General features: G+C 40.5%; 2 protein-coding genes across 3 annotated transcripts; both read left to right on the top strand.

The window, feature by feature from the left end:
- The first annotated feature begins 7,752 nt into the window (after window positions 1-7,752).
- Window positions 7,753-10,932, top strand: LOC120924969 (C-X-C motif chemokine 11-6-like). The gene is made up of 4 exons (XM_040335902.1): window positions 7,753-8,254; window positions 8,388-8,511; window positions 9,612-9,722; window positions 10,528-10,932. Exons 1-4 carry the CDS (start codon window positions 8,197-8,199, stop codon window positions 10,568-10,570), a joined length of 336 nt encoding a protein of 111 aa, XP_040191836.1. The 5' UTR covers window positions 7,753-8,196; the 3' UTR covers window positions 10,571-10,932.
- A 4,738-nt stretch (window positions 10,933-15,670) lies between these two features.
- LOC120916603 (C-X-C motif chemokine 10-like) lies at window positions 15,671-21,019 on the top strand. 2 transcript variants are annotated; one of them, XM_040327672.1, is made up of 4 exons: window positions 15,671-15,804; window positions 15,944-16,067; window positions 18,687-18,794; window positions 20,256-21,019. In XM_040327672.1, exons 1-4 carry the CDS (start codon window positions 15,747-15,749, stop codon window positions 20,302-20,304), a joined length of 339 nt encoding a protein of 112 aa, XP_040183606.1. In that variant the 5' UTR covers window positions 15,671-15,746; the 3' UTR covers window positions 20,305-21,019. The 2 variants fall into 2 exon arrangements, with proteins under 2 accessions (XP_040183606.1, XP_040183607.1); XM_040327673.1 differs by having other exon boundaries at window positions 15,675-15,804; window positions 20,262-21,019.
- The last annotated feature ends 2,423 nt before the right edge of the window (window positions 21,020-23,442 follow it).

Below are 23,442 nucleotides of genomic sequence, written 5' to 3'. Positions count from 1 at the left end.
GCCGTCGTATCTCCTCTAAGAATCTGGCCCATAGTGTCTACAAACTATGGGAAATATGTATTGAATTTTTATTTATTTTTTACTAGTAATGGCGGCGATCAGTGATTTTTAGCAGGACAGCAACATTGCGGCGGACAAAAGTGACAGTTTTTGGAGACCAGTGACATTAATACAGTGAGCAGTGCTAAAAAAATGCACTCTCACTGTACTAATGACACTGGCAAGGAAGGTGTTAACATCAGGAGTAATCAAAGGGTTAAATGTGTCCCTAGGGAGTGCTTTCTAACTGTGGGGGGGGATGCTTTGACTGGGGGAAGAAAGAGATTTGTGTTCCAGATTAGCAGGTACACAAGATCTCCATCTTCCCCTCTCACAGAATGGCGGTCTGCCTTATTTACATGGGCAGACCGCCGTTCTGCCTCTCTTGAGAACGATCTGCGTTTCCTGGCAGACATCGCGTCCGCCAGACCCGATGATTGTTACTCGCTGTGTCCAAGCAATGGGACAGATCAGACCATGAGCCATTGCTGTTCTCTATCTAGAACTGATGTGCGCTTCACCGATGGGAAGTGACGTCAACGGATATGACGTAGACATCCATCAAACCTGCCTCTACATGTTTTAGGACATATGGTACACATACTTTATTTTCCTTAAAAGTTTCCCAATTTTCCTAAATTGTTCTTCTCTTAATTTTAAAATGATTGTAAAGCTTGCCTTTTTTTTATTTAAAATAACAAACAGGTTCTACTTACCTGCCTCAAGTTTGGGGGGAGATTCCCACTCCCCCACACTGAGTGCCCCCATTGCAAGAAACCAGTGCATGCTCCCAAGACCTGCTCTGTGTCATAAGACACAAAGAATGGAGCTCAGCCCAGCCCCTCGCTTCTCGTCACTGGCTTTAATTGACAGCAGCGAGAGCCAATGGCTCCTGCTGCTGTATCTGAGCCAATGAGGAGGCAGAGAGCCGAGAGAGCCTCACCTCTCATGCTAAGCGCTGGATTGAGATCAGACTCGGGTAAGTATTTAGAGGGACCTACAGGGGGAGCTCCATGCTGAAGGATTTTTACCTTACTGCATAGAATGCAGTAAGGTAAAAAATAAAATGACTGCCTTTACAGCCACTTTAAGTCAGACCAGTGCTTCCTGAGCTGCTCTTTGGTCCCCCTCACCCCAGACTTTCTTCTGTGAACTTTCACAACCTTCTTTATAATTAGATCATTCCTTGCATTTGGCTTACTGTAAAGTGAAAGATTTCTATCATAATCTTTCTATGTTAGGATGTTGACTATTTCCTCCAAAGACACATTCAATGCTTTCTTCTGTGTGGTTCTGGTTCCTCCATTTCACTGCCACCAGTCACCTCTTGCTGCTTCGCCATCTTCTGTGTGCAGGCCCCAGGAGAGAGAGAAGAGGCAGGGACTACAGAAGGTCATGTCGTTTTGTGCTCTGCCACAATATCATATTCCATGTGATTTTTAGTAAATACAAAAAGTTTCATAGTTTTTTTTACCATTAGACCCCTTCCACACGAGGCTGATTCGTTTCAGTGGAGTCCTCCAGCTCAACATGAGATCTCTCTGTTGATCTCCACTGAGCTAGCGGATGACAGGTCCGTCTCTGCTCACTGAGCGGAGAGGGGCCTGTCGAGCGCCGCTGATTCCTATGGAGAGATCGGACGAAAACAGACAGCATGTTCGTTTTCATCATATGTCATCCGATCCGATCCGCCAGGACGGATGGCGAACGTATCACCATATCTCTGATTTTAGCAGAGCGGACCTCAGCAGACATGGTCATCGCTGACATCCGTCGCTCCATAGACCTGCATGAAGCGTCCGTTCAGGTACACCTAAAAAACTAACAGGCGGACCTGAACGGTCCGCCCGTGTGAAGAGGGCCTAATGATCATGTATGTGTTATATCTTCCTGTTGTTAAAGTTTTTTATTGATAATAGTTCCTACTCTTATTTTACAGCAATGGCGGATAAACTTACTTCACAATTTTTTTTACCACAGTTTATTAAAATGTACATTGAGAAAATTCATGCCTCTGGAATGTTAGATCAAGGATGAGGCATGCAAAAATTTGGCAGAATTGTGTAAAGCTGTTAAACCAAAAGCCAATGAGGAGTACATGAAAAACAAGATTGCAAACATACGCACTGTCCTTTAGCCTCTGTTTACACTAGAATGTGGTGTGGAAAACCTGCGATCTATGTGCGTTTCCCTGACCGCATTCAAATTGCACTGCCCTTGTGAACTGCAGTGTGTGTCAGCAATCTTAACACCCCATAGCAGGTTACAAACACAGTGTGTTTGCCTGCACCGGGTAACATTGTATAAAGAGACCATGTGATCCAGTTGCAATGCATTCCCAAAATTGCTGCATGCATGACTATGGTGTGTATGTAGTGCGATTTGAGCCATTTAACATGAATGGCTCAAATCTCACTGCACTGAATCACATATGAATTGTAGAGGAACGCAATTTGATTCATGGTGTGAACCTAGGCTAAGAAGGAGTTTAAGAATATAAACGCTTCAAAAAGATCTGGGCCTAGAGCGGATGATGTCAATGTCCCACAATTGTAGTGTTTTGAAAATCTATGTTTTCCATCAGATCTGGAAACTTCCAGGAATTTTTGCTGCTCCTTGAATTCAAGTTCCTCCAACTCACCCTCAACTTCACCGCCCTCTGATATGGATGAACCAAAAGAAATTGAAGATACAGAGTTAAGTCACACAAAAAAAAAAATTGCATAACTGCACATCACGCAATTTACATATCACACATTTATTCTCATATTTTGTGTAAATAGAACAGAGTTCATTAAGTAATTATATACGTCTTTAAAGTATTAGTTAGATATTTACAAAAGAAAGATAACTATACATTGTTTTGCCATGAAACCGCACCCCCAGTGGCGTATCTAGGGTATGGCAGCCATGGCAAGTGCCAAGGGCACCATATGATGGGGGCGCTGTTGAGTGGCTGGGCAGCAAGGCACTTACCAGGGTCTGAGGGTCTCTTCTTCCCTCCTCCTGAGCATAGGCAGGATCTCCTTTTCAGCACCTTTGCTAATGGACAATGGCAGCGCTATCCCTGCTGCGTTCAGCCACAACCCTCCCTGTTCTCCCAGGCTCTCCCATTTCAACTGGTCGGATTGGCAGCGCACAAAGAAGGAGGGACATCAGTTTCTCACTCTCCTCTGTGAAAACTGAGGCCTTAAGTGATGAAGATTTCATCACTTCCAGTATTGGTTCTGCATTTACCTGGCCTTGGAGGGCAGATGATGGATCAGGGGTCTAATAAACCCCAGATTTCTCCATAAAGAGGATGATAAATATCACAAGGGATGATAAATATCACTAGTTTTGTTGGCTGTTTTTTTTGTTAAGGTCATCTGAAAGATGGGTTTTAAATGTTTAGACAGGGGCGCAGTTTCAGTGCTTGCCATAGGCGCTATTTTCACTAGATACGCCTCTGCGCACCCCTGCCAACAAAGTGTTGCAAAAAGTTCTCACTGTTTTGTCAAGTGGAGGTAGTAGACAAGCAAGGGCGTTCTACTAAGTTCTCTTGATCCTTGCTGTCTGATCTTCATTCACCAAGAACTACTGTACAGTGTCTTCCTGGTCTATAGAAGTTGCCGGCATGTAATTGGTAGTTTGGTGTCGTAGGAAGTTGTGCAAGACACAACAACATTCTACTGTATCGTCCTTATTTAAACCAAGGTTAATAGCTATTTGAAATATGCAAAAGAGATTTTCCATGATCTCATTCTCCACCACACATCTTGCTCGTGATAGTCTGTAGTAATAATATTTTCTGATATGCACTTGAGTTTCTCATGGGAAATGGTTTAGGAAGGTGATCTCCCACAAATACTAAATTAAATCCTTCTAAAGTCTCTTCTGCAAGCAGGAGATTCAAATTACCACTTCTGAGGCGTCTTTGGAATTCACTTCTTTCCATGATGTGAATTGTATCCATTTTGGCCCATTATAATTATAGTAAAAAGATCCTGAATGGGCTGGTGGCATGATCCTGATATGCTTTCCGCCAATGTCTCTACCCAGGACCAGCCCTGGGTAGAGACTGCCTGTGTGGATTGTCTGAAGAGGCTGCATTGATGGATAATGATAGGCTGCACTTATGGACACTGATAGGCTGCACTGATGGGCATTGATGTGGTGGCACTGATGGACACCGATAAGCTTTACTGCTGGGCACTGAATTTGCAGATAGCTATAGAAAACCTGCCTAGGGAGGTTAAATTTTGTCTGGAGGCTAGAGAAGGGCAGTAATTTGCGTGAGATGGGATCTACTTGGGTCCCAAAGTGAAACAGGTTCCGAGATGTCCACGGATGGGACATATGGTGTGTGAGGCTGTCTGGCACCTTGGGGTTACACATAAATGAAGTCATGAGTGAACGCTCCGAAGACAACCCAAGCGGCCTTGACAGCCGACGCCAAAGACGCCTGAGCTGTGTCATAGATCCCAGCAGACGTTCAGGGGGAACCTCCGCGTCCGCGCACCAAAGTAAGTTATTAGGATGAGTCGGGGCTAGCCATCATTTTTCAATCTCTGTCCACTTATTATACAAACGTTGCGTAAACCAAGAAGCTATCGCCCTGAGTTGAGTGGCTTGGTAGTATTTGACAAGATTGGGAAACGCCAGGCCCCCGTCTGAGCGCGCCGCCATTAATACTGTCTGGGGTATCCTATGTCTCTTGTGGTTCCAGGTGAATTTAATTAGGTCAGACTGGAGTTTCCTCAGATGTTTGTAGGGGACGGGGATGGGCAACGTTTGGAAAAGGTAGAGGAGCTTTGGGAGTATTGTCATTTTGACTGAGGCGATCCGGCCGAGCAGGGAAATATGGTGTTTCTTCCATTGTGTTAGTAGGGATCTTACTGAACGAAACAGGGGAGGGAAATTTTCCTGGTACAGAGTGGTGAAGCTTGGGGTAATGTGTATCCCCAAATATTTCAGGGAGGTCGTTTTCCAGTGGTAGGAGAAGTTGGCCTGTAGGTGAGCTATCTCCGTCCCGGCAATATTAATTGGGAGGGCCTCTGATTTAGACGTGTTAATTTTATAGCCTGACAGGGCTCCGTACCGGGCCAATTCAGCATGAAGGTTTCGGGAGGGAAATTCTGGGTTGAGTCAGGGAACGGATGATGTCATCCGCAAACAAAGAAATTTAAAATTCCCTGTCCCTGACAGGGATCCCCGGGATAGACGGGTTTTTCCCGGATAGTGGCCGCTAGGGGTTCAACACATAAAGCAAATAGCAAGGGTGAAAGTGGACACCCCTGCCGAGTGCCATTAGTGATGGGAAAGGAGGAAGAGAGGGCGAAGGGTGTTTTGACCTGGGTAGAGGGGTTTGAGTAGAGGTGGCGAATCGCTGTCATAAATGGGCCCCGGATTCCCACATGGTGCAACGTGGCGAACATGAAGGGCCATCCAAGCCGGTCAAAGGCCTTCTCAGCGTCCAAGCTAAGTAGCAAGGACGCCGTGTTATCTCTGTTCGCCACATCCACCAGGTCTATTACTTTTCGGGTGTTATCGCCTGCCTGCCTAAGTGGCACGAAGCCCACCTGATCCTTGTGAATGAGGGAAGGGAGGACCATGTTCAAACGGATCGAAAGTAATTTTGTAAAGATTTTTAGGTCTGAATTCAATAGGGCGATAGGTCTATAATTGGCACAAAGAACAGGGTCCTTGTCCGGCTTAGGAATCAGGGTGATAAAGGAGCGCTGCATGTCTGACGGGACGGGTCTGTCTCGGAGGAATGCATTTCTGCACATATGGGGGAGCAGGATGGGCAGGAAAGCTTTATAATATTCATAGGGTAGGCCATCTGGGCCTGGGGACTTACGGGAGGGTAGGGATTTGATGGTCTGCTCAATCTCCTCTTCAGTAATGCGCATATTCAGGGAAGTTAGGTCAGAGGGTTGGAGCCTAGAGACCCCGCTCTGTTCCAGGTATCATTCCATGCTACGGGAAACGCCCGGGGAGAGAGGGTCGCTGGGAATGTCGGGGTTATTGTAGAGGTCCATGTAAAAGTCAGCAAACGTGCTGGCCACGTCCCTGGGGTGAGATTGGAGACAGCCCAAAGGCATCCTTAACCTGATGGGGCGTCGTCGCGAGGTGGGTGTCTCGCAGTTTTTTTGCTAAGAGGGAGTGGGCCTTATTGCCCTTGTCATAGTAGATTTGCCGCAATCTAATGAGGGCCTTTTCCACCCGGCCAAGGGCCAGGTCCCTCAGGGTCGCTCGAAGGCTCGTAATTTTCTTCAGGAGGGTGATAGAGGGGGACACCTGCAGTCGGCGGTCCAGGGCTTCAAGTTTCCTTTCGGTCCGCTGCTTAGTAGCCAATGCGTCTTTTTTTAGGGCCGCGGATATCGCCATGCATCTACCTCGAAGGACCGCCTTGTGGGCTTCCCAGAGCGTAGAGGTGGAGATGTCGGCGGTGTTGTTTTCTACAAAGTAGAGTTGTAGGGTAGAGGTGAGTTCTGTCTTGGATGGTAGGTGTTGGAGGAGGAAGGTATTTAGTCTCCAATTATAGGGCCTGCGGGCGGGGGAGCCTAGGTCTAGCGTGAGCATGATCGGAGCATGGTCCGACCACGATATCGGGAGTATCTGCGCCTCACGTACCACCCTAAGTGTAGGATTGTTGGTGAAAAAATAGTCGATGCGAGAGTGGGCTTTGTGAGGGGCTGAGTAAAAAGTGTACTGCCGATCACCCGGGTGGAGGGCCCGCCAGGTATCAAAGAGGGCATATCTTCTGGAGATTTGGCGGAAGAGCTTTGAGTCCCTAAGGGCTCGGGCTGACAACGCCCGGGGACCCACCACATGGCGATCGGCAGTCGCAGAATGGGTCAAGTTGAAGTCGCCCCCTACCACCAGTAACCCGTGGTCCGATCGAAAGAGGCGAGTGAAGAGCCTAGTTAAAAATCTGTGCTGCTGGACATTCGGGGGGTATAATGCGCAGAAAGTGACCTCACGCATCTGCCATAGGCCTCGGAGGATAACAAAATGACCCTGAGGATCGCTGTAATGGCTGGAGAAAGTGAACGGGGACCCATGTTTAATAAGTATTGCGACTCCAGCTCGCTTGCAGGGACCTGACGCTACATATATCTGTGGGAATTGCCTAGAGGCGAACGCGAAGGACCCCTTACTGTCAAAGTGGGTTTCCTGGACAAAAACTACGTCCGCTCCCGACTGTCTGAACTCCCTTAATGCCAGATGCCTCTTTCTGTCAGAGTTTAGGCCGTGTACGTTTAAAGATAGGACCTTAGCCATGGGGTTGGTGTGGGGAGGGGGGAGAGTCTCTTACCTGAAGCGACATGGAGCCAACGGAGGTCAAAGGCCAAGGTCCTGCATTATTTTTATTACAAAACAAAAGACATATCCTATATCTTTGGGGACTTTCATATTTATTTATCAGGAGGCAGCTGGTTAGGCAAACTCTAAAGATGATCTATAGCCAAGTCAATAAAGTTGTATTCATATTCGTGATATCCAACTATGTTGTGAATTGTATTTATTACCTGTGATTTCCAAGGCTTTTTTTAGGTTCCTCTATTGGCAACCCATGCAGGGCATCAGGGCAATGTCTGTTACCACTGTGTGCCGTAGCTCCTGTAGTGTGGAACAGTGCAGCCACTGCCATGCCCCCATATCTGAATAGACTTAGAGAATGTAGTACCTGTTAATAGTGGGCTAAGGAGCTTGTCAGATGCCAATTCGTAAACTGAAATTGGGAATGACATAATGAAAACCACTAAGCCAAATGTATTGCTTTACAGTTTCTAGGTGGCTTTTGTTCAGCTTTAAGTTGCAGGATGTGCATATCTTCTTACATTTCCTTACCTATTTCTATATTTATTTTTATAATTGTATGTTCAATCAATTAGTTTTTAACTTTCATGTGGGTGTACAAGCATAATGAGACTAGAACAATAGTTAACAAGCGTCTTTTGTAAAATCCCATAGGGATATATTGTGGTACACTGTATTGTTTCACTTTCATAGAGGTTTCCTCTCAAGCATTAGGTTTAGAAGAAGTGTTGGAATCCAGGACTTCCCTGTCACACCGTAGGTCATGCAGTAACAGCCAGTATAAATATATCTTTACTCAGCTACCTTTACTTGTTATTAACTGCATAAAGCACTGCTCCTGCTGTCATCATGGACTTCAAGTGTGCGGTCATCGTTGGTATTCTGCTTTCCTCCATCCTTGTAGAAGGTAAGGTCATTGATTTTACAGACAAAGAACTGGGACTCATCACTTGTGTTTGTTCTGTTAACACTATTTTACCTTTCATTGCTTTTTCATATTGTGATTGACTTCAATTTGTCTATTTGTGGTCTCCCTTCAGGACAACAAAGACAGCAAAGAGAGCGATGCTTATGTAAGAAATTTGCGAAGAAGCTCGATGTAAAGAGGACAGTGAAGTTAGAGATTTTTCCACCAAGTCCCAAATGTGCAAGTGAAGAATATATGTAAGTAAGCTACAATATGCTTCAGTTTACTTACACAATTTACATTGATTATGTAGTCTAATCCCAAGACTTAGAATTTACTGTTGCTAGCAACTATCTGTTGAGTTACCTGTAGCCCTGTTAATCCATTTCTATTTGTTTTTACCATTTAATACTACCTTTGAGATCTTTTTCATGTTAAGTGTGGCTCACAGTGAAACGCCCATCTGTCTCTCCCACCCCACCCTGGGTTTTTTTTTTTTTTTTTAAACCCCTAGTGCTTTTTTTCTTGAAGTCTTATGTCGCGTACACACGATCGGAAATTCCAACAAGAAAACCGTGGATTTTTTCTGACGGAATGTTGGCTCAAACTTGTGTTACATGCACATGGTCACACAAATCTTGTCTGAAATTGTCTGAAAGACGTACGACGAGCCAAGATCAATGAAGTTCAATAGGCAGTTCGGCTCTTCTACTTGATTCTGAGAATGCATGTTTTTTTTGCGTGTCGGAATTGCATACAGACAAGCGGATTTTCCTATAGGAACTTTTTCCGTCGGAAAAATTGAGAACCTGCTCTCAATCTTTTGTTGGCGGAAATTCCGACAGCAAAAGTCCGATGTAGCATACACAAGGTCGGAATTTCCGACCAAAAGCTCACATCAGATTTTCTTGTCGGAATTTCTGATCATGTGCACGTGGCATTAGTGCTGCTGGTCCTATAATGTTTTTCCCAGCTTCTACTAGTTTGGATGGGTATTTTTTCAGGACTGTGTGGCACTTAAGTAATAATGTGTGATCACCATTCATGGCCTGGAGTACTTTGAGCCCAGACTGTGTGATGACTTGCCCACTTACTTTCTCCATGCTCCAGTGCTGTCCCTGACTTCATACTTGGTCCAGGACCATACCTCCTCTTCAGGGAAGAACAGCACTCTGTCATTATAGTTAGGAGAATATATATATTTTTTTAATGGAGTTCTGCTTTAAATGCTCCTCAGGAGCTGATGAAGTCACTGTAGTTGTAAGCTGTATGCGATCTGAAAATTATATTTACCAGTTATGACTCAAACATGAAAATAGTCACTAGAGTGTTAATATTGTGTTTTTTTTTTTTAAAGCGCTACCTTCAAACGCCCCAAAGGTAATAAGAAAGCTGGCTCAAAAACAGAAAGAAAATGTGTCAATCCAGCCATGAAACAAGTAAAAGCTATTCTTGATAGAAAGATTAAGTAAGTGTGATTTATTGTACAATGTACATACAAAGATAATAATATACAGATTTATTAAAACTTTTTTCAACTTTTAAGTTTTCATTCTTATGTGATGCTGCCGTGTTAAAGCAAATTAATAGTCATCTGAAATTGTCTGCCTTTCCCAATACATTTTATGTGGTTAGGGATAAAAAAAGCTCCAGATTTATTACAGACATAGCTAATCAAATTGTAACTGGGGGGAATTTATAACCAACAGCAACGGTCCAGTTGTAACCTGCTAGTATAGATTTTCCCACACCATGTTTATGATAAATGTGTAGATTTCCTCATTTTTAATTTTTTTTCTTATTATGTCCCCACTGGGGAATTTTTTTGTCCCAGAGATGGTGGTTATTCAGATTGGAAGTGAGAGGAATCTCTTCAACAGGGACAGTCAATGATAACAATGACAGGAGCTTTGTACTTTTCCAATCTGACTCTATAAAATTTAAATATATATAATTAAAAAAAATATAAAACAAAAAACATTACAGAGGTTCTTAAATGTCCCACCTATTTCCAATTACAGCTTTGTCTGTAATTAGGTCTATATATATATATATATATATATATATATATATATATATATATATATATATATATATATATATATATATATATATATATATATATATGTGTGTGTGTATATATACTGTATATATATATATATATATATATATATATATATATATATATATATATATATGTATATATGTGTGTGTGTGTGTGTGTGTGTGTGTGTGTGTATATATATATATTTTTTTTTTTTTTTTGGACACAGGATGAAAATACAAGTGATCAAGTATCTAACACAAAAACAGTGAAGGAAAGACGCCACCAGTACCCTCTGACTCTGACAATCAATAAATATAAATATGCGTAGATTTAATACAGCACTGCTGACAATCGTGTGGAAAGCAGTATCTCAAAGGAAGGAACAGGCTTATCTTGTGATGAAGTTTTGCAGTTTTACTACTAATATAGTACAACGTAGAACACTTCAATAGAATTGAACTCAGTTATTGAAGTAGAGATTCTTTCAAAAACAAAATTGCTATACAGTATTTTATTTTACCCATATGTGCTGTATATTGATTATCTAATTACTGCCCTACACAGCGCAGCAATAGCTGTCGTATTTGTTTTTTTATTTATTTTTTACATATTAAAGTGAATTTGTTGCAAATTTTATGTGCTTATTACACTGTGCCTAATGGACTATGGAAACCCCAAAACATTCTAAGCCCCCACTGCTTAGGATTGGTCTTAGTGAAATTCAAGGGACTTTGTACCACTGGAAGTACGCTGAGGAGTGCCAAGGTTTACATTCTATTATTTTGGGAGTGGGTGACCTAGATCTCAAATGAACCCTGGCAAATGTGCAAGTGTGCAAGATGTTTTATGCCCCTGGACTATGTAGATTATGCACGGCACTATATGCTGTTTATTTAACTGGGACCATTTTACTGACAGGGTCATTTTATGTTTGATCTAGAAATATATATATATATATCTATATCTATATATATATATAAATATATATATATATATATATATATATATATATCTATCTATATATATAGATATATATATAGATATATATAGATATATATCTATATATAGATATATCTATATATATATCTATATATATATATATATATATATATATATATATATATATATATATATATATATATATATATATATGTAAATAGTGTGACATTTGTAAATATTGTTTGATAAGAATATAATATGCGCCATATTGTAAGTAATATTTTGATGGATACATGTTTTGTAAAAAAATTCAATAAAATAGGAAAGGAATTAAAAATCTATTTTGCAAAAGAAAAAGGAACGTGTTGGTTTATTAAGAGCTGTCCAGAATGGGGAAAAAATGTCCTTTTCGTGCGGAGGAAGAATATTTCAGACAGAGCTTATGTTGCATATAAATGAGCAAATATTCTTCCACTCATTGGTCCAGTGTTTTTAATTTGTTTATTTTGCTTTTTATAGGTTTAATTAAGTTATATTTAAACATCAGTGCTTTTAAGGGCATTTTTTCAAATGATCTACTTTATTTGTTAATGTTATTTACATTAGGGTGGATTGAGTTAATATCTTTAAAGATTGCTGGGATTATTGCAGAAGTAAATCATAGACACTTTAAAACTTCAAGATCTATCGCCCAATGAATACAAATGTTTGTACATAGATGACTTGCCCCGTTTTTCTCCCTCGGATTTACAATTACACCCATTTAGGCCCAGTTTCACACTGCCCGCAATAAGTTGGATCCCAGTGCGACTTTGGCACGACTTGCAAATTCTTTAACAGAAGTCAATGCAAGTATTACCAAAGTCGGACCAAAAGTAGTGCAGGAACCTTTAAGGATTGACCAAATCAAAAAATGTGCACACAATGAGAGGAAGAATCAGTAAAAAAGTATACATTTTATTACAACATAGTTAAAAAAAACATATAAACAACATACAAACAACACCCTGTATGGACATAGTAACCAGTTACCCAATAATGCAGTTATAGAGGACTGGACCTATGGTACAAAAACTTGCTTGTCTACGTGTTTCACTAAAATATTAGCTTCCTCGGGACAGATACTGGTTAGGTGCTGGCATGTTTAAAAACAAGAGAATACATATATATTTAATGTCATATATATCTATATAAGTATGAATTATGACTGTTACAACATTTCTCCAGGAGGAGTACATATACACAAAAACTAATTACATATAAACATAACAAAGTGTATGCTTGCCTGGTAAATTTGTGGCTCAGGGTATGGGAGAACTTGACCAAACTGACAGACAAAACAAAAAAACAAATTTGCATATGTGTGCATATACTTGTTGTTTTTTGTTTTATTTAGTGGTATCTACTATAGACCACATGATATATGTGTATCCTTCTACCATAGACACACGTATGCAATTTCATTTTTTTTTCAGTTGTCTGACAGTTTGGTCAAGTTCTCCCATACCCTGAGCCACAAGTGCAAAAAAAGTTCATAAAATTGTGCAACCCTGAGTGCTTGTTGGTGATTCCCAGGGTATCCTCTGTAATGAATATTCCACCTCGTGCTGACAGTTAACATTCCACACTCACTCAAAGTCCCTGTTGGGAATATTGGACAACAGCTGCATGCACCATCATGTTTGATTATTAGACACGGGTGTCACTTTGGTTATATCATTTGACATTTCGATTTTGTTTTAGTCAGTATTTTGACTAAAATTCCATTTTAATTTTAGTCATATTTTAGTTATTTGAATTGTTTTACTTTTTTATTTGATTTTAGTTGACTAAAATCTCCTGTACATTTTAGTCGACTAATATCTAATGGGTTTAGTTAAATTGTAATGCATTATTTAAGCATTTCTCTGGAATTTCCAAACTCAGTATACACTCCTGGAATAAAAATCTTATAATATGTCAATATTTATGAAGAAAGAAAAGTGTTCTGGACTGCCTCACTTCATCAAAGGTGTCTTTATTATATAAAACCAATGTAATCCAAAATAATGTAGTCAAAATAAAATGAACAGCAGAAAACAAAAAGGCTAACGCGTTTCACATTGTGAGATGCTTACACGTATTACCTGAATAAATTACCAACGTTAAATATTAAGACAAGCTTTTAACAGCTTAGTAGATGCCCCTTACATAGTCTTATGTGGTAGTGTAGTGTTAATTTTTACATCAAATTTCAATTTCGTTTTAGTCTTAGGCTCTAAAACATTTTAGTTCTGGTCTTATTTTAGTCATCTAAATTGTTTTAGTTTTAGCCGTATTTTAGTTGACTAAAATAGTGTTCATTTCGTAGTCGAGAATATTTTCGGTGACAAAATGGACACTGGAGAATACAAACATGAAAAAACACGAGGGGGATATATGGAAAATTACCACATTTGTTGGACATATGAATAATGGTCCTAAAACGAAAACAAAAAATTGGAAATTTGTTTTAAGCTGTTTAACCCCTTGCCAACCAACCAATGTCGTTATACTGCGACGGGCCGGCTCTTTAAAGATCTATAGCAGGCGCATGCGCCCGCTGCCTGGCGGGGGAGCCGGTGCACGTGGCCAGCGGCCACCCACGATTGCACCATAGAGAGCCAAAATGGAGATCTGTCAATGTAAACAAACAGATCCCCGTTCTGTCAGGGGAGTAGAGTGGTCATCTGTTTCTAGTAATCAGGAACAGCAATCTCTCTCCTCCTCCAGTCAGTCCTCTACCCCTATAGTTAGAAACACCCCCCAGGGAACACATTTAACCCCTTGATCACCACTAGTGTTAACCCCTTCCCTGCCAGTGTCATTTATAAAGTAATCAGTGCATTTGTATAGCACTGATCGCTGTATAAATGTTAGTAATCCTAAAAAGTGTCAAAAATGTCCGATCTGTCTGCCGCAATGTCGCAGTCCCGCTAAAAATCACTGATTGCCACCATTACTAGTAAAAAAAAAAATTTAATAATAAAAATGCCATAAATCTATCCCCTATTTTGTAGACACTATTAGGCAGATTCAGAAAGACTTAGGCTGGCGTATCAGTAGAAACGCCAGCCTAAGTCTGAATCTGCGCCGGCGCAAATTTAAGCGTATTCTGGTAACCAGATACGCTTAAATTAGGCTAAGATACGAGCGGTGTAAGTATCTTACACCGTTGTATCTTAAAGTGTAATTTTTAGGCTGGCCGCTAGGTGGCGCTTCCATTGCAGTCGGCGTAGAATATGTAAATCACTAGATACGCTGATTCACGAACGTACGCCCGGCCGACGCAGTACAGATACGCCGTTTACGTAAGGCATTTTCAGGCGTATAGTTATTCCATCAAATAGTTGGACTAGTAATGTTAAGTATGGCCGTCGTTCCCGCGTCGAAATTTGAAAATGTTACGTCGTTTGCGTAAGTCGTCCGTGAATAGGGCTGGACGTAATTTACGTCCACGTCAAAACCAATATGTCCGTGCGGCGTACTTAGCCGCAATGCACACTGGGATATGTACACGGACGGCGCATGCGCCGTTCCTAAAAAACGTCAATCACGTCAGGTCAACCCATATTAACATAAAACACGCCCCCTCAGCCTATTTTGAATTAGGCGCGCTTACGCCCGCCGCATTTACGCTATGCCGCCGTAACTTATCAGGCAAGTACTTTGTGAATCATGTACTTGCCTCGCTAACTTACGGCGGCGTAGTGTAAACACGATACACTACGACGCCGCAAAGTTAAGGCGGTCTTTCTGAATCTAGCTATATAACTTTTGCGCAAATCAATCAATATACGCTCATTGTCAAAAATATGTAGAAGAATACATATTGGCCTAAACTGATGAAGACATTTTTTTGTTTTGGATATTTATTATAGCAAAATGTAAAAAAAAAAATAATTTTTTTGTTTGTAGTGCAAAAAATAAAAACCGCAGAGGTGATCAAATACCACTAAGAAAGCTCTCTTTGTGGGGGAAAAAAAGACGTCAATTTTTTTTGGGTACAGCACTTGCGCAATTGTCAGTTAAAATGACGCAGTGCCATTTTGCAAAAAATAGCCTGGTCATTAAGAGGGAAAATCTTCCGGTTAATACTATATGTGTTGTCTAGTTTTTTTATTGGTGCTGGAAACAAACGCACATAAAAACACACAGAAAATTGTTTTTTTACACCAATTTTAAAACCTCCTTTTAATAAATAATAAGTAATTAATGTTGCATTGCTAATTGATTTTATTATGTTTTTAATGGATTATGAATAAAATAGTTTGATGATTTATTGAATATTTAAAATGAAGAACTTGCTTATCTTCTTAAGTCTTATAGCCTCTAAAGCGTAAGGTTTAGAAGAAGTGCTGAAATCCAGGACTTCCCCGGCACACCATAGGTCATGCAGTATCAGCCAGTATAAATATATCTCTGTTTCTTCATCCAGCTGCCTTTACTTAGTTCTTAGCTGCATAGAGCACTGCTCCTGCTGTTATCATGGACTTCAAGTGTGCGGTCATCATTTGTATTCTGCTTTCTGCCATCCTTGTACAAGGTAAGGTCATTGATTTTACAGGCAAACCATTATCACCAGCTTATCAGCATTTGTGTTTGTTCTGCTAAAAATATTTTACCTTTTATCGTGTTTTCATATTGTAATTGACTGCTGTTTCCTAATTGCTGTCTCCCTTTAGGACAACAAAGACAACGAGGAGAGCGATGCTCATGTAAAAAAATTGCAAAGAAGCTTGATGTAAACAAAACAGTGAAGTTAGAGATTTTTCCACCAAGTCCCAAATGTGCAAGTGAAGAATATATGTAAGTAAGCTGCGATAGGCTTCAGATGATATGTTCTACAAATAACACTGATTAGGTAGTTGAAAGTTGAAACCAGACTTAAGCCCCGTATACACGATCCGAAAATCGTACGAAAAATGCCGCTTTCGAAACGATCGTACGATAATCGGATCATTAGTACAGAGCTTTCGAGAGCCGATCAGGACAGTTCATCCGATTTTATTCCATCGGACATGCACAAATTATTTTTTCGTACAATGCCAGATCGTACGATTTTTGTTTAATCAGTACAGCTGTCGTTCGAAAATACAATACAAATGCATTACAACACATGACATCACTTTTTATTCTGCCGTGACTTTAGTAAACTCATCAGATTCGGCGTGAGATTAGCATACAAAAAAAAACGGACGATCATTCGTCCGATAATCGGATCGTGTGTACCGGGCATTAGAATACCTTGTTGCTAGTTAATGTCTAACTGTATATTTGTATTAAACAATACACTTAGGAGTGCTCTCTATAAGAGATGAGATTTTTTTTAGGTGCCAATAACTAGAATCAGAAAAATTTGAATTAAGTTAATCAATTTATTCATATTTTTCTTATTAAAAAATGTAGGAAAAGAATAAGGATATATTGAAAACAAAACATGGAGGCACGTCATGTTTGAAATCTACATTGTGAATTAGTTACAGTTGCTTGTTATGGTGTAGCAATCACGATTGTTTTTAATATATCCTCATTCTTTTCCTACATTTTTTAATATGAAATATACTAATAAATTGATTGAATTTTAATGCATGTTTTTGATTCTAGTTATTGGCACCTAAAAAATCCCACCTCTCATAGAGAGCACTCCTTGTGTCCTGTTTTTTAATGTTTGGGATATGGTGCCTTTGAGAGCTCCTCTGGCCAACTTATACTATGTATGTTTGTGTTATGAATTTCCTACTGCCATGTGAGACTTGCACCAGTCCTTTAACATTTGACTGCTTTTTCATGTTTAGTGTGGCTTACACAGTGAAACTGCAGTATTTCCCCACCATCTATCTCTCAACCTTCCCTGATATTTTTCATGAAGTCTTATTAATGGTCAGGTGATGTCTTTCCTGGCTTCTTCTAGTTCTTCTGGATGATGGATTGACTTCCACGACTGAGCAGTGCTTACATTATGATCTGTGATCGTCATTAAAGCGGGGGTTCACCCTATATAAAAAAAAATATATATATTTTTCCATCTAGCATTAAATTCGGCATAGTAGCGCGAGCTACAGTATGCCTGTCTGTATTTTTTTATCCCCATACTCACTGTTATATCGTACATAGAAGATTCCGGGGAATGGGTGTTCCTATGGAGAGGGAAGGTGATTGACGGCCGGCCCTGGCACGTCACGCTTCTCCGGAAATAGCCGAAATAGGCTTGGCTCTTCACGGCGCCTGCGCATAGCCTGTGCGCAGGCGCCGTGAAGAGCCGAGACCTACTCCGGCTGTCTTCGGGGAGCGTGACGTGCCAGAGCCGGCCGTCAATCACCCTCCCTCTTGCTAGGAACGCCCATTCCCCGCGGCAGACGGAATCGTCTATGTACGATATAACCGTGAGTACGGGGATAAAAAAATTAAGACCGGCATAGTGTAGCTCGCGCTACTATGCCGGATTTTATGCTGAAATGTTGTTCTGCAGGGTGAACCACTGCTTTAAGGCCTAGGGTACTGTGAGCCCAGCCTGCATAATGATGCACCCCCTAGGCATGGCATGTAAATGACAGGCAGGGTTCACAGGAAATGCCAGTGTTCATATACCCCCTCCATGCTCCAGTGCTGACTTCCTGCTTGAGTCTAGCGACAGAGGTCCTCTTCGGGGGAGAACAACACTATATCATTCTACCCTGAAGGGGACCTCCGGTGCTGGACTGTCGGGGACAGCACTGGAGCGTAGAGACAGTAAGTAAAAACTGGCACTAATATTTTTTTAATATAGAGTGGGGGCATCATAATTTTTTTTTAAATGGAGTTCTACTTGAAATGCTATTCAAGAACAGATGCACTATTGGAACCTTGTTTTCTAGCAGCAGTGGGGGATTGGTATTCTTTCAAGACTGAGCAGCGCTTAATTAATGATGTGTGATTGCCATTCAGGCCTAGGGTACTGTGAGCCCAGCCTGCATGATGATGCGCCCCTAGGGGATGGCATGTAAATGACAGGTTTGGCACACAGGAAATGCCAGTGTGTTCACTTACTCTCTCCATGCTTCAGCATTGTCATTGGCTTCCTGCTCAGTCCAGGGCTGGAGGTCTTCTTCAGGGCAGAACAACACTCTATCATTCTACTCTAAAGGGGATCTATGGCACTGGACCGAGCAGGAAGTCAGGGACAGCGCTGGAGTGTGAAAAGGGTAAGTGAAAACGGGCACTATTTTTTTTTTTTTGTTAATGGGGGATGGGGCGGCGGAGGATTTTAAATTATAATTAAAGTGCTATTTAGGAGCTAATGCACTTTTGGTACCTTGTTTTAAAAGTATACCATTCTGTAATTGTGAGCTGTATGCTATGAGAAATTAATGAATGTGAATTAATATGAAAATAGTCACTAGAATGAAAACGTATTATATATGTTAATATTGTGCTTTTCCTTCACAGCGCTACTGTTAAACGCAAAGGCACTAAGAAATCTGGCTCAAAAACAGAAACAAAATGTGTCAGTCCTACCATGAAACAAGTAAAAGCTATTCTTGCTGGAAAGATTAAGTAGGTTTTATTTATTGGACAATGTATATACGACAATAGTGATTTATAGATTTATTTGTTAACAGCTTTAATTTTTTTTTCTTTTATACTTCTGTGTTAAAGCGGAATGATATCTAAAATTGTCTGTATTTCCCAATGCATTTTAGTTAGGATTAAAAAAAACTCTAATTCCATTACAGATGTGGCTAATCAAACATTGTTCATGATTGTGTGGGAATGTATTACTAAGAGCAGTGGTCTCCAAACTGTGGCCCGGGGGCCAGATGTGCCCATTTGCTTGCCTTTATATGGCCCTTGGGACACTATTTCACCAACTGACACAATGATAGAACACCATTTCCCCTATTGACACCATCAGTGGGACACTATTCTCACTGATATCACCAATGGGGCTCTATTCCTCCAATTAAAACCAATGATGGGGCAATGATAACGGGGCATTTTCTACTCCCACCCGCCACAGTCTGCCCCCCTAAAGCCTGAAGGGCAGTTAACTGCCCCTTTGTTTCGAAATTTTGGAAACCCCTAACTTAGAGCATCATTCCAGTTGTAACCAGCCAGTATACACATTGGGGTTGATTTGCTAAAAGCAAATAGACTGTGTACTTGTTTCGAGCTTTGTAAAGTAAAGCTACATTTTACAAAGAATACCCAATTACATGGAAGGGAAATAAAAAAAGCATTTCTGCTTGCACATGATTGGATGATGGAAGTCAACAGAGCTTCCCCTTGTTTACTAAGGCCCCGTACACACGACCGAGTTTCTCGGCAGAATTCAGCCAGAAACTCGGTCGGAGCTGAAATCTGCCGAGAAACCCGGCCGTGTGTACACTTTCGGCCGAGGAAGCCGACGAGGACCTCGGCGAGGAAATAGAGAACATGTTCTCTATTTCCTCGCTGTTCAATGGGAAATTTCGGCTCGCCGAGATCCTCGGCGGCTTCACAAGGAACTCGACGGGCAAAACGATGTGTTTCGCCCGTCGAGTTCCTCGGTCGTGTGTACGAGGCCTAAGCTGTGGAGCAACTGCACTTGTAAAGCGCACAGTTTATTTTCCTTTAGTAAATCAACTCCATTGTGTGTTGTGTATTTCCACACAGTGTTTATGATAAATTTGTTGAGTTTGTTCATTTTTTTTATTGTGTGCCTATTTGGGAAATCTCTTGTCTGCAGAGATTGTGGTTATTGGGATGGGAAGAGAGAGGAATCTTCCCAACAGGGACAAAGCGATAAAAATTACAATTTGTACTATTTATATACTAATCCTTTATTAACTTTTTGCAAACTGACTGACTCTAGCGGTAAAAGTTACTTGCACTCTACTAAGAACTTATAAACAAGGAAATAAAAAAAAAAACTACAGCGTTTCTAACCTTTCCATGTACAGTATATATAATTGTAGCTTTTTATAAAATATGCTTTGCCAGTAAGCAGCCAATAATATATATATTTTTTTTTTCTTGGAACAGGAATAAAATACAAGTGATCAAGTATCCATCACAAGAACAGTGAAGAAGAAAATACATCTTTAGTACCCCCTATGACAATCATTACATATCAACATGCATAGCTTTATTGCAGCGTAGCAATCATGTGGAAAGCAGTATAATACAAGGGTATAAGGAACTAACAAATTTATCTTGTGATGCAGCTTTGACTTTTTTTTGTTACTAATGAAGGATGACATAGAACATTTCTATAGAACTTAAATTAGTTACTGCCAATGATTTGTTAAATAACAGAATTGTATTTTATCAATATGTGCTGTATATTGATTAAGTAATTACTGCCCTACGCAAATGGTCCACGGCACAGCAATAGCTGGCATTACATTTTTAACATATTAAAGTAAATCTCTTGCACATTTTATGTGCTGAATGGACCATGTAAACCCGAACGATTTTCTAAGCACCCGCTGCTTAGAAGTGATCTTAGCAAAAGTCATCTCTTTACCACTGGAAGTACTCATGTTTACGGTACATTCTACAACTTCAAGAGCGCATGACTTGGATCTGCAATGAACACTGACATATAGCAGATTTGTACAAAATGTTTTTTATGCCTGTATATACTGTATATATAAAATATATATGTAAATATTGTGACATTTGTAAATATTGTTTGATGAGAATATAATATATGCCATATTGTAAAGAATATTTTGCTGTATATATTTTGTTAAATGTACAGGTTTTGTAAAAAATAAAAATCCCTTTCACAAAGGAAATATTTATGTATTCATTTAAAAAAAAGTTCTCCAGACCCTCAAAAAATGGACCTCTCCATATGAAGGAAGATCCGTTCAGATAGAGCTCATTCTTGTATCTAAGTATACAAATACTCTTAAAGTGGAGTTCCACCCATTTTTTTTATGTTTGTCTGTGCTGCATGCCCTAATCTCATAGTGTTCAGAATAGACAATTTTTATTTATTTTGTTGCTTGTAAATACCTTTATTTTGTAGTCCTTCATTACTTCCTCCTCCTTATTAGCCTAGGCTATTAAGTCACAAGGCTATTCGCAAGGGTTTCTGGGATAGGCATCGTGTATCCCAGTAGTCCTTGCAAATAGCCTATTTGCATAGAGAAGGGGCGGCAACTTCCTCTGACACTCCCGTTGCTATGGAAACCTGACTGAAACCTATTGCATCGCTTGCGCAGCACTGAGCATGTGCGAGATCTGCAAGGCTGAAATCCAGGAAGTCGTACAGTCTGGCTTCATGATGCCCACACTTAAGATGGCCACGGTCTATTTCTAGATTATAAAGTGTCTAAATGCTCTAACAACCTAACAAAACGGACCTTAGTTTACAGACTAACTTTACTAGACTACATTAAGCTTGTGTATTACAGGGGTATTTATATTTAAAAAGTGAAATTGTGGGTGGAACTCCCCTTTAAACTTATTAGTGTTTTCAATTTGATTGTATTGTTTTTTTTATAGGTTATATGTTTTTTTAATGTTTTATAGGTTATAAATAAACATCAATGTTTTTTAAGGGCAGGGAACATTTTTCTATGTCCTTTATTTGTTAATGTTATACATATTTGGGTAGGTTGGATTGGTTTAGGATTATTGCGGAAGTAAATCATAGATACTTTGAGACTTCAGGATCGATTTGGTCAGTGAATACAAATGGTTGTATAAAAATGTCTAAGGCCTCGTACACACGACAGAATCCATCAAGAAACTTGGTGGCAGAGCTTTTTTGCCGAGGAAAACGGTTGTGTGTATGTTTTTCGTCGAGAAAACTGTCGTGGAACTCGACGAGAAAAAAAGAGAACAAGTTCTCTTTTTCCTCGTCGGGAGTCTCAATTTCCTCGTCGTGTTTCTCGTCGGGCTGGTTTAAGACGAGAAACGCGTTCGTGTGTATGCTTAGAAACCCGCACATGCTCAGAATAAAGTATGAGATGGGAGCGCACCTTCGGTAAAAGTAGCGTTCGTAATGGAGATAGCACATTCGTCACGCTGTAACAGACCGAAAAGCACGAATCGTCTCTTACCAAACTTTTACTTAACACGCAGTAACATGAGATTAGCAAATGCAGCCCCAAGGGTTGTGCCAGTGGAATCGAACTTCCCCTTTATAGTGCCGTCGTACGTGTTGTACGTCACCGCGTTTGAGAACGACGAGATTTTGTCTTGACAGTGTGTATGCAAAGAAAGCTTGACAAGATTCTCGACAAGCCTGACAAGAACCTCGTTGAGGAAAACAATGTTTCTTTTACGACGAGATTCTCGGTCGTGTGTACGAGGCCTTAAACCCATTCTGGGTAAAACATGTCAAAGAGGGGGGAGTGCACATGGTCCCTGTTTTTGGGACACAGTGGTGTGCAGCTACACAATGCAGCATGGTAGTCAACCACTGAATATATAGATATTTTTTTAAACTAAATGCCAGGGTGAATAAAAAAATAAAAAAACACTATATGGAAAATTACCAAATTTATTAAATGAGGAATGTCCCTAAAACTAGAAAAAAAATGAATTCTGTTAAAAAATAAAAACAGAAAAACAGTTTTAAGGTTTGATGCTGGAAGTTTTGCCTGTGTTAATTTGATGCTGGAGACAATTGCACATACAGTAAAAACATAGAAAGAACTTTTTTCTACAATATTTAATTTGTTTGGTGCTAGCTACATTTCCTTACCTTCTCAATTTTGTTTTGTTACAACTGTTATGATAAAGCCAGTACTTGCTTACATGAAATATGACCATACATTTTTAGCAGAGGCGGCTCTTTAATTCGGCAAATTAGGCTGTCGCCTAAGGCCTCGCACTCACAGGGGCCTCGCGGCCACCTAACTTACCCAATGCATTACCCCAGTTTTGAGGGACAGGGGACCTTCAAACTGCTGTGCTCAGGCAACGTTAAGAGCCCTGACTCAGGAGTGGAGCCGCCAGCATTCCTAACAACCAGTGAATATCGGTAACACCACCCCTTGTGACGTCAATGACCCAGCATGCCCTCAGTCACAAGGGGGCGGGTTCACCAGGTGACATCACCGGGTGTCCCCCGCCCCTTAGTTATTAAAGAGCAGGATCTGGCGGCCACCTTATTAACCACTTCCATACCGGGCCTATTTTGGCACTTCACTCCTACATGCAAAAATCATATTTTTTTGTTAGAAAATTACTCAGAACCCCCAAA

The sequence above is a fragment of the Rana temporaria genome, chromosome 1 (assembly GCF_905171775.1).
Source record: "Rana temporaria chromosome 1, aRanTem1.1, whole genome shotgun sequence".
In the NCBI taxonomy this organism is placed as follows: domain Eukaryota; kingdom Metazoa; phylum Chordata; class Amphibia; order Anura; family Ranidae; genus Rana; species Rana temporaria.
This window is presented reverse-complemented; position numbering and strand designations above follow the sequence as displayed.

Bases quoted from the DNA above. Each gene is read 5' to 3' on its own strand.
- LOC120916603 (XM_040327672.1), top strand. From the start codon at position 15,747: ATGGACTTCAAGTGTGCGGTCATCATTTGTATTCTGCTTTCTGCCATC. The intron at 16,068-18,686 runs GTAAGTAAGCTG...TTTCCTTCACAG, and splicing joins TGTGCAAGTGAAGAATATAT to CGCTACTGTTAAACGCAAAG. The intron at 18,795-20,255 runs GTAGGTTTTATT...TTTTTTTTCTTG, and splicing joins ATTCTTGCTGGAAAGATTAA to GAACAGGAATAAAATACAAG.
- LOC120924969 (XM_040335902.1), top strand. From the start codon at position 8,197: ATGGACTTCAAGTGTGCGGTCATCGTTGGTATTCTGCTTTCCTCCATC. The intron at 8,255-8,387 runs GTAAGGTCATTG...GTCTCCCTTCAG, and splicing joins TTCCTCCATCCTTGTAGAAG to GACAACAAAGACAGCAAAGA. The intron at 9,723-10,527 runs GTAAGTGTGATT...TTTTGGACACAG, and splicing joins ATTCTTGATAGAAAGATTAA to GATGAAAATACAAGTGATCA.